The sequence below is a fragment of the Cetorhinus maximus genome, chromosome 16 (genome assembly GCF_964194155.1).
Source record: "Cetorhinus maximus chromosome 16, sCetMax3.hap1.1, whole genome shotgun sequence".
NCBI lineage: Eukaryota > Metazoa > Chordata > Chondrichthyes > Lamniformes > Cetorhinidae > Cetorhinus > Cetorhinus maximus.
The window spans coordinates 30886709-30903481 of record NC_135894.1 but is presented as its reverse complement, the minus strand read 5'-3'; the positions used below and the strand labels follow the sequence as shown (position 1 = coordinate 30903481).

The 16773-nt window shown below is 44.4% G+C and overlaps 1 protein-coding gene across 1 annotated transcript in view; it reads left to right on the top strand.

The window, feature by feature from the left end:
- Window positions 1-16773, top strand: part of akap11 (A kinase (PRKA) anchor protein 11) — a 118177-nt gene that overhangs the window by 63810 nt on the left and 37594 nt on the right. Inside the window, 3 exon segments of the mRNA XM_078560612.1 lie at window positions 10674-10944; window positions 15495-16653; window positions 16701-16772. Of these exon segments, the coding sequence (XP_078416738.1) occupies window positions 10674-10944; window positions 15495-16653; window positions 16701-16772 (1502 nt within the window).

Below are 16773 nucleotides of genomic sequence, written 5' to 3'. Positions count from 1 at the left end.
TACTGAGCTTGCAGGTCCTCTTCCCTTAGCTTACCTATGTCGTTGGTACCAATGTGTACCACGACCACTGGCTGTTTACCTTTCCTCCCCAGAATGTCCTGCAGCCGCTCTGTGACATCCTGGACCCTAGCACCAGGGAGGCAACATACAATCCTTGATTCACGTTTGCAGCCGCAGAAGTGTCTGTCTGTGCCCCTAACTATTGAATCCCCTATCACTATAGCCCTGCCACTTGTTTTCCTTCCGCCCCTCTGAGCAGCCAAGCCACCCACGGTGCCGTGTACTTGGCTGTTGCTGCTTTCCCCTGAGAGGCCATCCCCAACAGTGTCCAAAGCGATATATCTGTTAGAGAATGTTGACTTTAGCTTATTTATTCATGCTCATTAACCTTATTTTCTTAGAATTGGAAGATTCTGGCCCCTTCCAAACTTAATTAAAATGCTTTGAATTGATGCTTTGATGTTCAACACCAACATGGCCTCAAAGATGCTTTGCAAGTCTTCAGGAGGAGGATTCTGCCTTCCTGTGGCAGAAGGTTTTGGGTTTAATTCCTGCTCCAGAAACTTGAGCACAAAAATCTAGGCTGACATTCCTATGCAGTGTTAAGGGAATGCTGCCCTGTTGGAAGTGCTGTCTTTTGGATGAGATGTTAATCTGAGGCCTCATCTGCCCTATAAGGTAGAAGTAAAGATTCCATGATGCTATTTTGAAGAAGAGCAGGGTATTTACCTCCAGTTTCCTGGCCAATAATTATCCCTCAACCTAAATCAGTAACACAGATGATCGGGCCATGATCACATTGCCGTTGAGTATGGACGTGCTGTGTGCATATTGCCTGCTGTGTTTCCTACATTACAATAGTGTCTATGTTACTCTTCATTGGCTGTAAAGTGCTTTGGGCTGTCATGTGGTGGTGAAAGGCACTCTATTAATGCTAATCTGTCTTTTAACAAGAACCCCATCAACATTTATGCACTACAACGATCTTTGTTCAGGCTCTGGATCTCTTTTTTTTCTTTCATGGGATGTGGACATCACTGGCAAAGCCAGCATTTGCTGCCCATCCCTAATTGCTCTTGAGCTGAATGACTTACTTGGCCATTTCAGAGAACAACCACATTGCTGTGGGTCTGGAGTCACATGCAGGCCAGACCAGGTAAGGACGGCAGATTCCATTCCCTAAAGGACATGTGAACCAGATGAGTTTTTACAACAATCATGGTTACTATTACTGAGACCAGCTTTCAATTTCAGATTTTCTTAATTGAATTTAAATTCCACCAGGAGCTGTTGTGGGATTTGAACCTGTGTCCCCAGAGCATTAGCCTGGGTCAGTGGAGATTACTAGTCCAGTGAGATTACCACTGCACCATCATCTCCTGTTCTCATGGAGCAAATGGCTAAATTCCTGGCGAGTCCTTGCACAGAGCATTGACTGAATGTGGAAATCCTGTCATCAGGTCCCCCGGTCAGGATTCTTTTCCTAGAATTTGAACCAGATCTTGGTTGTGAAAAGAGCTTCTCTTAGCCTAGTATAAGTATCTAGTATTCCTCCAGTGGAGACCTTTAGACTGCTTTGCTGATGTTTGAACCTTATACTTTTGAGCTTTGCTGCTCTTCTTGGTGTACACAAGGTGGTTGCTGTTCATTGTCTCAGATTTCAAGCTACGATTTCTGAATTAGCCTTTCAGACTGATGAACTGATCTGCAATTAGGCTGGTAACCTGCTGGAGATTTGTAGAAGATGCAAGTGGAACCTAGAGCGTAACTCTAGGTGAACTGCTATGGTGAGGCCTATTCCAGTTGAACAAACCAGTTGCAAGTCTTGCAGGGCCACAAGCCCCCAGCACCAAGATCTAACCACAACACTTGATAAAAGCCCCACTCCCAAGTAACCAACAGCAAGTACAGCATCAGTGTTTTAGGGGAGGTGTCAGCTGTGGCTCAGTTCATAGCACCCTCGCCTTTGAATCAGAGGGTTGTGGGTTCATGTCCCACTCCTGGAAACCAAGAATTGTGATTGTGTACTCAAAAGAGTTGCAATCTGTGACTGTTGATAACTCGAAAGAGTATCAGTGTTTTAGGCCGCCTTCTGATGTAACAAGGGCCCAGGTGGTGGGACGGGGGGAGAGGGGAGGCTCCATTCATCCAACCAACATCTTGATAGGAAGCATGGCTCAAGAACATTTCCTGGTGGTAGTTTGTTTTCCATTTTTAAATCGTGACTCCCTGTTTTCAACATCACCTTGTCTCTGGGTTTCCACAGTATATGTCCTTTGTTCAGGTACTGATTTTGGATTCATTGGTTCTAGTTTTACCTAATTTTCCTGTGGGAGATTAGGAATCCAGCCAATGCTGATCTAAAGTATCATGGGGATGAGCAAGGTTTGCGTGAAGCTATTGGTGATAAGTGGTGATGCTTGTATTTTAAGTTACCCCTCTGAGAAATAAAATAAACAACATTTTTAAACACATCTTCCCTTCACCTCCCCTGACGGCATTCCGTAGGGATCGTTCCCTCCGGGACACCCTGGTCCACTCCTCCATCACCCCCTACTCCTCAACCCCCACTTATGGCACCTCCCCATGCCCACGCAGAAAATGCAACACTTCCTCTCTCCTCACCGTCCAAGGGCCCAAACACTCCTTTCAAGTGAAGCAGCATTTCACTTGCATTTCCCCTAACTTAGTCTACTGCATTCGTTGCTCCCAATGCGGTCTCCTCTACATTGGAGAGACCAAACGCAAACTGGGCGACCGTTTTGCGGAACACCTGCGGTCTATCCGCAAGAAAGACCCAAACCTCCCTGTCGCTTGCCATTTTAACACTCCACTCTGTTCTCTTGCCCACATGTCTGTCCTTGGCTTGCTGCATTGTTCCAGTGAAGCCCAACGCAAACTGGAGGAACAGCACCTCATCTTCCGACTAGGCACTTTACAGCCTTCCGGGCTGAATATTGAATTCAACAACTTTAGATCTTAAACTCCCCCTCCCCCCATCCCCACCCCGTTTCTTTCCCCCCCCCACCACTTCTTTTTTTTCAATAATTTATATAGATTCTTCTTTCCCCACCTATTTCCATTATTTTTAAATCTAAAACTAAAACCTTGTTAGTCTTTCCACCCCACCCCCACTAGAGCTGTACTTTGAATATCCTGTCTTCCATTCTTAATTAGCACTTTTCTTAGACAAATATCACCACCTTCAACACCTCTTTGACCCTTTTGTCTGTGACATCTTTTGATTATCTGCTCATCTCCACAATCACCACACCCTCAATGTCTCTCTCCCCCACCCACCTTAAACCAGTTTATATTTCTCCCTTCTTCTAACTATGCTTCAGTTCTGCCGAAGGGCCATGAAGGCTCGAAACGTTAACTGATTTCTTCTCCGCCGATGCTGCCAGACCTGCTGAGTTTTTCCAGGTAATTCTGTTTTTGTTTTGGATTTCCAGAATCCGCAGTAGCTTTTAGCTTTTTGTTTTTAACATTTTTGGTTGATCACTTTGATTACATTTGGAAGTCTGCCCATTCTTTTAGTCTTTCAGTTCCCTTGGATTGACACGTGGAGCTATACAAATCTGCAGCTTTTCTGTGATACAAACTGACAACCATATTGTTTGGATTGCAGCATTGGGCTCTTGTGCTTCTGTCTAGAATACTTGTCTCCCATCCCTTCCCCACCTCACCCCACCCCTTGGCGAGTCTTCACCACCAGACATCATCATCTTTCTTTGATTGTCATCTAGCCCTACCTAAACTGATCTTGCATGTATGTTAACTCTCTATTGTACTGTTGCTTCACGCTGTTCTGTGCCTTGAACTATTACTTAATAGCTGTCATACACTTGAAAGCTCTATTGCTGTTTTGTTAAACGTTGTCATCTTGCAGTCAAGCAATCTTTAATTTTTATAACTTTACAATTTCTTTTAGGTATCTGTCCTTTCTCAAAATCTTTCATGAAACTTGTAACCATACAGTCTTTTTTCTGGATGGTAGTATTTAATGACTGATGAAGAGGATTACTTCTGTCACTTCTATTATTTCCACTGTGGTATCATGTGTCAGTGACGATGACTATCAGATGCCGTTTCACTTGGTGAAGTGCATTATCTTAATTGGGTTATACACCTTTCTGTTGCGCTGCTCTCCCGATCATGCTTTCCAAGCCTCTACCTTGCAAACTATGAAGGCCCATTGCTCATTCATTCAGTCGACCAGTTCACAATGTTAGAATCTCCATAGAGGCCTTTTCCAGTTAACAGCTGAAAAAATGACATGTCAAGATTTCAGGTTTTAAAACTTTTACTATAGCAAATGACTAAAATCCACTATCAACTAAATATATTTTCATAGTCAACTTATACTTTAAACTACAGAGCAGAGATTCTCTGTTTAAGTTTCAGCATAGCTGAAAACCTCCCGCTATGTTACATTGCCCCTTAAGTGGACACTTCATCCTCCAGGAGACAATTTCAAATTATTCTTATTGCCCGATGGCTTGCTTCCTTTTTACTTCCCCAACCGGGTAACTTCTGATCGCAGAACTGCCTTTCACTGTGAGGGTTACGCTGTGCAACAGAATCACAGAATTGTTACAGTGCAGAAGGAGGCCATTTGGCCCAATGATTTATGCACATACACACCCAGGTCCCTCTGCTCCTGCACCCTCTTTAGAGTTGTACCCTTTTATATTGTCTGTCCATGTTCTTCCTACCGAAATTTATCATTTCACATTTCTCTGCATTGAGCTTTACCTGCCACTTGCTCATCCATTCCACCAACTTGTTTATGTCCTTTTGAAGTTCTACACCATTCTCCTCACAGTTCACAATGCTTCCAAGTTTCCTATCATCTGCAAATTTTGAAACTGCCCTGCACACCAAGGCCTAGGTCATTAATATAAATCAGAAAGAGCAGGCGTCCCAACATTGACCCCAGGGGAACTCCACTACAAACGTTCCTCCAGCCCGAAAAAGATCCATTGACCACTACTCTCTGTTTCCTGTTATTCAGCCAATTTCATATCCATGTTGCCAATGTCTCTTTTATTCCATGAGCTATAACTTTGCTCACAAGTCTGTAATGCAGCACTGTATCAAATGCCCTTTGGAAGTCTATGTACATCACAACAACAGCATTGCCCTCACCAACCCTTTCTGTTACCTCTTCAAAAAAACTCCCAGTTGGTTAAACACAACTTTTCCCCTAAGAAATCCATGCTGGCTTTCCTTAATTAACCTAAATTTGTCCATTTTGTCCCAAATTATTGTTTCTAAAGTTTCCCCACCACCGAGGTTAAACTGACTGGCCTGTAGTTGCTGGGTTTATCTTTACACCATTTTTTGAACAAGGGTGTAACATTTGCAATTCTCCAGCCCTCTGGCACAACCCCTGTGTCTAAGGAAGACTGAAAAATTCTAGCCAATGCCTTCACAATTTCCACTCTCTCTTCCCTCAGTATCCTTGGATGCATCTCATCCGGTCCCAATGCCTTGCCAACTTTAGGTACAGGCAGCATATACAATACCACCTTTCTAGTGTCTGAATTTCCTCCTTTCACCGTGACCTTGGTAGCATCTTCTTCCTTGGTAAAGACAGATGCAAAGTATTCATTTAACACCTCAGCCATGCCCTCTGCCTCGATGTGTGGCTCCCCTTTTGGTCCTTATTTGGCCCAACTCTTCCTTTTATCATCCTTTACTATTCATATGCTATAGAAGACTTTTGGATTCCCTTTTATGGTATTTCGTACTCTCTCTTTGCTTCTCTTATTTGCTTTTTCACCTCCCCTCTGGATCTCAGTTGTATTGTCCACCTGACATCTGCCATAAGCACACTTTTTCTTCTTTATCTTAATTTCTCTCTCTCTTGTCATCCAAGGAGCTCTGAATTTGTTTGCCCCACCTTTCCCTTTTGAGGGAATTTGTTTACCCTACCTTTCCCTTTCGAGGGAGTATACCTTGACTGTGCCCAGACCATCTCTTCTTTGGAGGTAGCCCATTGTTCAGTTACCTTTTTTCCTGCCAACCTTTGGCCCCAGTATATTCACCCCAGATCGATTCTTACCCCATTGAAGTTGGCTTTTCCCCAGTTAGTTATCCTTACTCTGGATAGTTCATTGTCCAGCTCACGGGCTGCCCCTTTATGTGGCCCCCAAATGATTGTTGAATGTTCCAGTAAGAGGGGTCAGTAAGTTTGAAGATTTCTGCAGTGGACTGCTCCTCCGATCAGTCTGATTCTCTCCTGTGTTTGTTGCTGATAGGCTCACTACTGGGTTTGTGCGAGAAGTGGGGTGCTGAGAGGGAGGGTTAGTGTGTATGTCTGGCTCACTCCCAGTCTCAGGGATCTCATTTACCCTCACACCCACACATCAACAGGCGCTCTGACTCCTCTCACATGGATGATGGTGAGTGAGCGAGCACCCTGAGACTGGGAGTGAGCTGGTCACACACACACTGTCACCCTTTCACATTCTAATGGTCGATCTTTTTTATCACTCATTTTTTGTTATCAATTTATTGTTGTGACAAGTTTTTTGCTTAGCAAGTTGTTTCTTTTCATACATCATTTAAAAAAAAATTCATGTTTAATGTGTCAAACCTGATCTTTCTGAAATTTGTTCATTGGCCACTCAAGTGTGAGAAAAATTGAAGTGTGGCCCTCCATGCAAAAAGGTTGGAGAAGTCTGTCCTAAATCTTATGATACAATGGTCGCTGTCCCCTAAATGTTCTCCTACTAAAACTTGATCCACTTGACCTACCTCATTCTCAAGAACCAGGTCATGCAGTACCTCCTTTCTCGTTGGACTGGAACCATACGGTTGTAGAAAATTTTCCTGAACGCATCCTAGGAACTTTTGCTCCTCTGGCCTATACACTATTTCTATCCCAGTCTATATTTGGGTAATTAAAGTCCCCCATTGTAACCAACACTAATTTTTGCCGCTCTTTGTAATCTCCTTGCAAATTTGATCCTCTACATCCTTCCCAATAATTGGTGTCCTAAAGATTACACCGAGCAATGTAACTGCACCTTTTTTGGTACCTTGACTCTAGCCAAATATACTCTGTCCTTGGCCCTTCTAGGACAACCTCTCTCTCCAGCATTGCAATGCTCTCCTTAATCAATACTGCCATCCTTTCCTTTTTTGCCTTTCTGAACATCTTGTATCCAGGAATATTTCTCTCCCAGCTCTGTCCTTCTTTGAGCCATGTCTCTGTTATCGCCACAATATCATATTTCTACATGGTGCCCTGTGCCTGTAACTCACCAATCTTATTTACCACGCATGCATTCACATACATGCACATTAACGCTGATTTAGATGTTATTACTTTCCGCTTTACTTTGACTATTAACTTACTATTCCCTATTCTAGTGCTACCTGTCTCTCTCACTATTCCATGCATCTTGGTATTACTCTGATATAACTTCCTGGTTACCACACCCCTACAGATTTAGTTTAAACCCCCGCAACAGCACTAGTAACTGCAAAGAACTTAGTCTGAGCTCAGTTCAAGTGCAACCTGTCTGGCCTGTAGAGGTCCCATCCTCCCCCAGGGCCAGTCCCAATGTCCCAAGAATCTAACACCCTCCGTCCAACACCATCTTTCCAGCCATGCATTCATCTGCTTTATCTTCCTATTTCTATACTTGTGGGTGGCACTGGGAGTAATCCAGAGATTACTATTTTGAGGCCTTGCTTGCTAATTTCTTACCTAGCTCCCTGAATTCTGACTCAAGCACCGCATCCCTCTTTCTACCAATGTTGCTCGTACCAATGTGGTCCACGACTGCTGGCTGTTCACTCTCCCCCTTGGGGTGCTTTGCAGCTGCTCAGTGACATTCTTGACCTTGGCACCAGAGAGGCAACAAACCTTCCTGGATTCATGTAAGCGGCCACAGAAACGCAAGTCTATTCCCCGGTTTATCGGATCACCTATCACCATTGCTCCTCTGGTCTTCCTTGTACAGCTGAGCCACCCGGGAAACCATTGACTTGGCTCTGGCTGCACTCCCTAGATGAACCATCACTCTCATCAGTAGCCAGAACTGAATACCGGTTGGAGAGTACGGTGCACTTGGGATTCCTGCACTACCCATTCTCCCTCTCTCAGATACTCTTAAGCTGCAGGGTGCCTACATCTATAAACGTGCTACCCGCAAAGCTCTCAACCTCCTGGATGCACTGCAGTGACACCAGTTGCTGCTTAAGTCCAAAACCCGGAGCTCAAACTGACAACACTTCCTGTACAAGTAGTTATCTAGGGCACAGGAAATGTCCTGGCATTCCCACATAGCACAGAATGTGCACACTCGAGGTTGGAGCAGCCCTGCCATTTTCTAGTTATTAACAAATAACTTTGTTACTGCTAATTAGCCTTATTATTAGTAATAAATCTTACCAATACTAATAAAGCTTTCCTAATACTAATAAATTGTACTACTATTAATAAACCTTACTAATATTGATAAACTCTATAATTAATACTTAATACACCTTATTAGTTGTAATAAACCTTACTTAAAAATAGAAGATAAGACTCACCACTTGTTATTAATAGCTATTTTTTAATGTTTGCTAAGCTCCCAGTTGTTTAGATTCAGTCCCTAAGCAGCAATACTCACCAGCCAATCAAATTTTGGTTTTCCTGTGATGTCACCATTCACCTTTTTTCAAACTTGGTGCCCTCTTAGACTTCCCTACTTCCCTCCCTGAAAGTAAGTGCTGTAGATCTTCCAGCCCCTGGCTAGGAGAGTCTTCCAGTCTCCTTTCAATCCTCACAAATTCAGTCTTCAGTCTGAGCACGACGCCCACCTGTGTTCTGTGTGCTGAAAGATGCATTTTTCTGCTTAAGGTGGAGGCCTTGCTCTCTATCTCTTAGATGGTTCCAGACCACACAGGACAAAACTGCTATCTGTCTGTGATATTCATGGATTTATAGGGAAGCCTGTAACCTGATCTCAAAATTGCTTCCTCTATCCTCTTCCCCATGGCAATGTGAAACGCATTAGCTTTGTATCTAAGTAGAAATGTTAACTAGTTATCCTTGATCCCACCTCCCTTTCATTGTAGAAGTAAATAGATAGCTTACAGCACAACTGCTTACAGCTTGGGCATTGCCTCCAAGTGCAAATATCTTGCATCACCTTCTCAGTAAAACAGTCTGAGCTTTCCTTTGGTCTCTAACAGTCAAACCATCCAGGCTTGCTGTCAGGCAGACTGCAGAATGGGTCATGTGACTCCCCTCATTTATGCTAAATTTAAAGCTATAGTCCCAAAACATCATAATTTTATAAACCAAAAACTGCAGTCCTTAAAAACAGTAAGCATATAAACCTCAAAATTGTAACACCATTGTTGAAAGTTGTGATTTGGGCACTGGCTGAGCAGGTACCAGTCCCAAGTGGGCATCTCTTGCAACACTAGGATCTATAGGTTCTTTGCCAGGATTGTACTGATATACAATTCAAGGATTAATCCTGTCTGTAGTAGTTAGTTTTTCTAGAAATAATTGGGTTTATCTTTTTCATAGACTACCTCCAAGATGAGGTGCAGCCCATTTTGCCCCATAAAGTACATTTTTTCATCCGAACCTTATAATGGTTTTTTGCCATTGTGTTTGAAGTAAATAAACAAATTTGATATAATCTGTTAGATCTTTAACTTTTATGTCAGCTAGATTGAACAACAGTTCTTCCTGGCCAAAGGGTAAATATTTGCAATGACTGGGGGCATGTCAGCTACTGCTACCATCTGGACTTAGTCAAGGGATGATGTATTTCTGTCTCATGGGTACCTTTAAGGAAAGCCACTGTTGAAGTAATTTTTAATGGTGTGGCATTTAAAAGGTAGGAACTCGAGTTGGCCATTCGTCTCATTTAACTTAACCAGCTGCATGCGATTCTTGTTTCAGTAGGTTTGCATTTGTGACTTTGGTTGTATTTTTCAAGTCAAAGACATTCCCCTCCTTAGCTTTTATATGGAGAAGGAGAAAGGTCACAAGGCCAGCCTCCATGAGGTCACGGCCTTGAACCATTATCATGGGATATCTTGCCTTGTTGGTTTTCCTGGTGACATAGTGCTAAGGCAGGGCCTCGCTCCAGCAATGTGGCCGGTCTGAACTTTCCCAGGACATCAGTGGCCATAGTATAGTCTCCCTCAGGAATTTTTAGTTATTTTTAGTTAGAAACAAGGGTCATTCTCAGTAGGAAAAGACAGCCTCTCGGGCCTTTCTGGGAGTCCTGTGGAGTAATGGCTAGAGCTATTATTCACAGTCACCATGTAGACTACAGTGGTTCAAAGAAAAACCCTCTCAGGGCAAGTAGGGATGGGTAATAAATGTGGCCTTGCCTGTGCAATGTTGGGGTCATCACGGTGCTAACATAGGGTAATACACATTTTTGAATCTGGCTTAGTGGTGTGGCTTGCAGAGACCCGTTCATGACAGGACCAATACTTGTTGACCAATTGACTAGTGAGTATTGTTCTCTTATTTAGGAACATGCTTTAAGGGCCGTTTTAGCTTTGTGTATGCTGCTGTTATAATTTGGTTAAAGAACAGGCTTGCATGAAAAAGATAATCCTTTATTTCTGTTGTCTTGATATTCTCCCTTACTAGCCTTCTTGTACCAAAAAAGAAATGTCTTTTTTCTACCTGTTTGCAGTGTTCCCTGTCGGCAGTGGTCTGTGTGATGAGGCACCCACCAGCATCCCTAAAGTACAGTGACAACTCTGTGTTCTCCATGCTTAGCAAATATACAAGAGCAATTCAGTTTTCTCAGGATGGCCAATCAGCACTGAACCAGCAAACTGACACATACCACACCGAGGAGGACGACACTAATCAGTCTGTATCATCCATTGAGGATGACTTTGTGACTGCTTTTGAACACCTGGAGGAAGAAGAAGAAGCAGTAACTGCACATGGAGCCTCAGGTAAATATAGACTCCACCATTAGCTTGGTTGGAAAATATAATTAAACACCCATTAAAACGGTTGAGCATTTTTTGCCGAATGCAGGAGCTGAACGTGATTCCATGATCCGTGTAATTAGCAGATAGTGGACCAATAGACCTATCCTATATGAATATCACTGTGCCTGATGCTGTTCTTGTGTGCTGCTCATGGTACCAGAGTCAGGGTGTGCAACACCCAACACTAGGAAGGTGAGAAATTGAAATCAATTTCTCCAGTGTGAGCTGGCACCAACATCCTCATGTTTTTTGTTGTGCGTGGCCTATTTATTGAAGCCTGCGGGTCCTTTAAATTTTCATGCATGGCCGGTTAGGGGCGTTAAAGGGGCTGATTTGTACTCCCTCTGTTGCTGACTTGTACTTGCTCTGCGCGACAACTTCCAGGTTGCTCAGCTTGGCAAGAATGTCTAACAACAAAGGAAGAGAAACTGCCACTACCTACGTGCACGAGTCACTTAGAGACTATAACAGGTAGGAAATGGTAGTTTCTCTCCCTGTCTCTATTTCTCTTGCGCCCCCTCCCGCCGTCGCTCCCCCTCCCGCCGTCGCGCCCCCTCCCCCTCCTGCCGTCGCGCCCCCTCCCCCTCCTGCCGTCGCGCCCCCTCCCGCTGTCGCGCCCCCTCCCCTCCCGCTGTCGTGCCCCCTCCCCTCCCGCTGTCGCGCCCCCTCCCCTACCGCCGTCGCGCCCCCTCCCCCTCCCGCCATCGTGCCCCCTCCCACCGTCGCGCCCCCCTCGCCGTCGCGCCCCCTCCACCTCCCGCCATCGCGCCCCCTCCCCCTCCTGCCGTCGTGCCCCCTCCGCTACTGCCGTCGCATCCCCTCCCCCTCCCACCGTCGCGCCCCCTCCCCCTCGCTGTCGCGCCCCCTCCCCCTCCCGCCGTCGCACCCCCTCCCCCTCCCACCGTCGCGCCCCCTCCCCCTCCCGCCGTTGCGCCCCCTCCCCCTCCCACCGTCGCGCCCCCTCCCCCTCCCGACGTCGCGCCTCCTCACCGTCGCGCCCCCTCGCCGTCGCGCCCCCTCCCCCTCCCGCCGTCGCGCCCCCTCCCTCTCCCCCCCTCGTTGTCGCGCCCCCCTCCCACCGCTCCTCTCCTGGTTATCTCTCTTCTCCGCTTTAAGGCACTACTTAAAACCCACCCCTTTGACTAAACCTTTGGTCACCAGCCCTCATATCTTCTGTCGTGGCCAGAAGCCAAATTTTGTTTGATTACATTCCTCTGAAGTGCCTTGGGACTTTTTAATGTGTCAAAGGTGCAGTATAAATGCAAGTTGTTTTCCTATTGTAAATTGTTAAATGTTAACTTTCCTTTTTAATGACAATTCAGCTTTCATTTTATTGTTAAGATAATTTTTTATTTCGGTGTCCAGCTGAATTGTGATATGAATGAAATCAATTTTATGCTACCTCATACCATAGAATTATGGAGCTCTTTGCTAGTGAAATCTAATTCATCACAGTTTCCCTGCTCTTTCCCCATAGCCATGTAATATTTTTTTCTGTCAACTATTGATTCAACTGCTGAATCTTGAATCTGCTTCCACCACCATTTCAGAGACTGTATTCCAGATGATCACAATAACTTTGAATGAAAAAAAGATTCCCCAGACCAACGTGGCCCTTTTGTCAATCAGCCTAAGCCTGACACAGTCATGACATTTTAATGTTTCTGCGGAGGTCTATACAATTTATTGAAATTATTTGTCCTAGTTTAGGATCAGCAAAAGAATGGACTATAAGTATTTCCTAAATGCTACTTGAAATCAAATAATTCTTCTTAAAAATGTTTTTAACTTTGGTATTGTAATGAATTAGAGATCCCCTATTTAAAGTGACAGATAATATCTCTGACTTGTGACAGATGCTAACCGTATATACCTTCGCGAAAGATTAGATCTAACTGTGCCAGTTATAGTACAGTTCCTAATGCTTATAGTGATGTGCTGGTTATATGGGAAGGTCAGTATGACATGGTACCACATTTTTAATAGTCAACATTTAGGGAGAAACTGTTCCCACTCATGAAAGCAGCGAGAACGAGAGGGCACAGATTTAAAGTAATTAGTAAAAGGAGCAAAAGTGATATGAGGAGAAACTTTTTTACACAATGATTGGCTAGGATTTGGAATGCACCACTTGAGAGTGTGGGGGAGGCAGGTTCAATCAAGGCATTCAAAAGGGTCTTGGATTATTATCTGAAAAGGAAGAATGTGCTGGGTGATGGGGAGAAGGTGGGGAATGGTACTGGGTGAGTTGCTCGTTCAGAGTCGGTGCAGACATAATGGGCCGAATGGCCTCCTCCTACACTGTAACAATTGTGGTCTGTGATCCTTCCATGTAGCAGTATTTAAGTTACAGGCAGCTACATTCTGACTTGCAGCTTTATTTAAACTGTAGTCAGTTTGCAAGCTGACCACATCAATTAGAAGAGCTTAAATACACAAAGGGTATTTGAATATTTAACCAGGGGTTATTTACTTGTTTGTTCTTGCATTCACTGCACCTTACCAATGTTCATTCTGATTCTGCCCAATACAAACAAAACTCTAAAGCTTCAGTAACTGACGTCTTTGAAACTAACGTTCATGCAAATGGATAATGGTTAATGTGTTTCAGCCGATGTAGGCAATTGCCTATTTTAAATATTGTGAAGACTGTATTGAAAATCTATAGTTATCTGAGATGGGATGTAAAGGTGTCAACTTGCCCCTCTCTCCAGTATTGGCTGGGTAACACACATTGGAAAACTACTTGCCGGGAACAAAACTGAGCCCAAACGAGCTTTCAGGTTTAGATCGTTGGTTTGGATTGGAATTCCTGCCTCGTGAATGGATGAGCACCCCCACATGGTGGGAGGAGGTGAGGTACAGGTGTGCTGATGTCAGAAACAGCAGCCTCGTGGCTTCTGTCCTTATGACCTAAATTAGTAACACACCTATCTTGAGACAAGTGTGGAAAGATTGCTTTCAGCCCCCTTTTCAGTTCTCCAGCTTAAAGTGGCTGGCTAGTAACCTCTAGCAATAACTTCTAACATGAAGTTTTGCATGGGCCATGACAAATGTGTCCAGGTAGAAATATGAATCATCAGAATTAATAAACAAAAAATAATCATTTTAATTTAGAAACTAGAGCCTGTGTTGGCCTTTGCCTTCTTTGCACTTCACAAGGGGTATAATTAAGAATTTTACACACAATACAAAAGCTGACCATTTCCTTGAAAATGAAGAATAAAGCTGTAGAACTGCAGGAAGATATCAATGGACAAGTCTGGTGGGCATAACAGTGGCAAATTGAATTCAATCCGGAAAAGTGTGAGGTAATGTGTTTGGGGAAGGCTAACAAGGTAAAGGAATACACAGTAAATGGGCGGATACTGAGAAGTGTAGAGGAACAGACCTTGGATTGTATGTTCCACAGATCCCTGAAGGTAGTCAGACAGGGAGAAATGGTGAAGAAGGCATAAAAGAATCTTGCTTTTATTAGCTGAGGCATAGAATATAAGAGCCGGGAGTTTGTACCGGAACTGTATAAAACACAGGTTAGGCCACTGGAGTACTGCGTGCAGTTCTGGTCCCCGCAGTATTGGAAAGATATGATTACACTAGAGGGAGTACAGAGGAGATTCACAAGAATGTTGCCTGGACTGGAGAATTTTAGTTCTGAGCAAAGATTAGATCGGCTAGGGTTATTTTCTTTGGAACAGAGGAGGTTGAGGGGAGATGTCAGTGAAGTGTATAAATGATGAGGGATCCAGATAGAGTGGTTGGGAAGGCCCTATTGGCTGTGGTTGGTCTGTAACCAGGGGGCATAGAGTTAGGATAAGAGGCAGGAGGTTTAGAGAGAATTCAAGGGGAAATGCTGTCACCCAGTGGTGGTGGGGATCTGGAACTCTCTGTCTGAAAGAGTGGTAGAAGCAGAAACCCTCATAATATTTATAAAGTACTTGGATATGCACTTGAAGTTCTGTAACCCTCAAGGTGACGGATCAAGAGATGGAAAGTGGGATTAGGCTGGATAGCTCCTTGTCAGCTGGCATGGACACGATGGGCTGAATAGCTGCCTCCTGTACAGTAAATGTCTATCTTTCTATGATTGACATGTAATTCTCTCCCTTCCCCCCCACCCCTCCCGCCCATCTGTGTACTGGTCAGAAGTATCTGCCTTAATCAGTGAGGGGCGTTTAATTTTGAGGAGTGACAGTCCCACACACCATTTTCCCCCTTGGCATCCGCCATAGGAGGGGATCACCCCCACTTTCTATAAACCAAAACATGATCCTATGCATCAAATGATGTGTGTGCCTGTGGTGAAGAATAAACTATGCTCTGATTACAGTGTGTCACCTGATAGCCTGCTAGTCTCCTTGATGGATGGATAGATAACTCTGACAGACCATGTACACAGTCTGGTTTTGACACAACGCATCCCAATTTTCTGTCAATAGCTACAGTTAATTTATAAAACTCAGTCTTCTGTAATTATATAAAATGTCTTGTTTTTGATTTGTAAATCACAGGTTTTGATATCAGTGCTCCCAAACACCAGCGAGATGCGGCTCTACACACCTTCGCACTTGATTCTGCTGAGACACCAATTCCCGTTGATTCCTCCCGAAGTCAGGTCTCCAACCAGTCAGTTCCCCTATTACTCAGTAATTTGCCCTATAAAGGGCCACCATCATCTGCGAAAAGCTCAGTTATAACATTAAGCTCAGATCCTGGGAAGCAAAGAAGTTTTTACAAACAGTGCAATGCTCCTGTGTCAAGATCCAACATTGGGTATAAGTCTGCACCCTCTGTTTCCCCCTCTGAGTCTGAAGACTCAGAAGGCTCAAGTCCAAGTCCAGTCATCTTCTTGGATGAGGAAGGCTATCAGAAGAGTCTGAAGGCCAAGCTGGAAATACCCGAGATCCCAATACTCAAAGATGACATTGAGGACTCGGACTCTGAAGTGAGTGAATTCTTTGACAGTTTTGACCAGTTTGATGAGCTGGACGAAATGTTGGTGAGCACAGCTGCCAACCTGAAGGTCGGATCCAGCCCTCAAAGCCCACCTCTGAACAAGAAGTCTATGGTAAAGCCGGCTTCAGACTTCTCACTGGAACAATGCACTACTGCAGTTGCTGCTATGAATCCGCAGAAATTTGACCAGCCAGTCCTCTCTGCTGATGTGAAAAAGCCAACCGCTCGCAAGGCAGAATCTCCCTATAACAGCCTATCTGATGTCCCAGATTCACCTCGACCAGTGAACACCTCTGGGGAAGAGAACAATTCACTCTTCAGCCCCATCCGTTCCTCTGCATTCAGCCCCCTTGGTACTTGTGGCAATTCTGAGTGTTTTGAGAGAACGGAGGCCACCAGCACTGAAATCATTAATGGACCAAACCTCAGAGGGCTTTCTAACACTTATACACATTATGCAGACGATATTTCACATAGCATTATTGGCTCTGTTTTTAGCTATCCACAGAATGTTAGATTTGAGCCTCAAGGTGTACACTGGTCAGATGGAGTCAGACATTTGGGAGAGCCAGCTTCCACTGCAAACCCCAACTTGAAACAACCCGCAGTTTATACTCCTGTCCAGCAGAAATGTTCAAACATATTCAAGGATGGCATTCAGCGAATTGCTACGGAACTAGTGGAAAAAAGAAACATATTCAAGGATGGCATTCAGCGAATTGCTACGGAACTAGTGGAAAAAAGTCTTGTGTGCTTTGGAGGCGTTCTTCATGCACTAGTACCCTGTACCATCTGGCTGCGAGACTGACATCCTCTGTGATTCACATGGCTCTG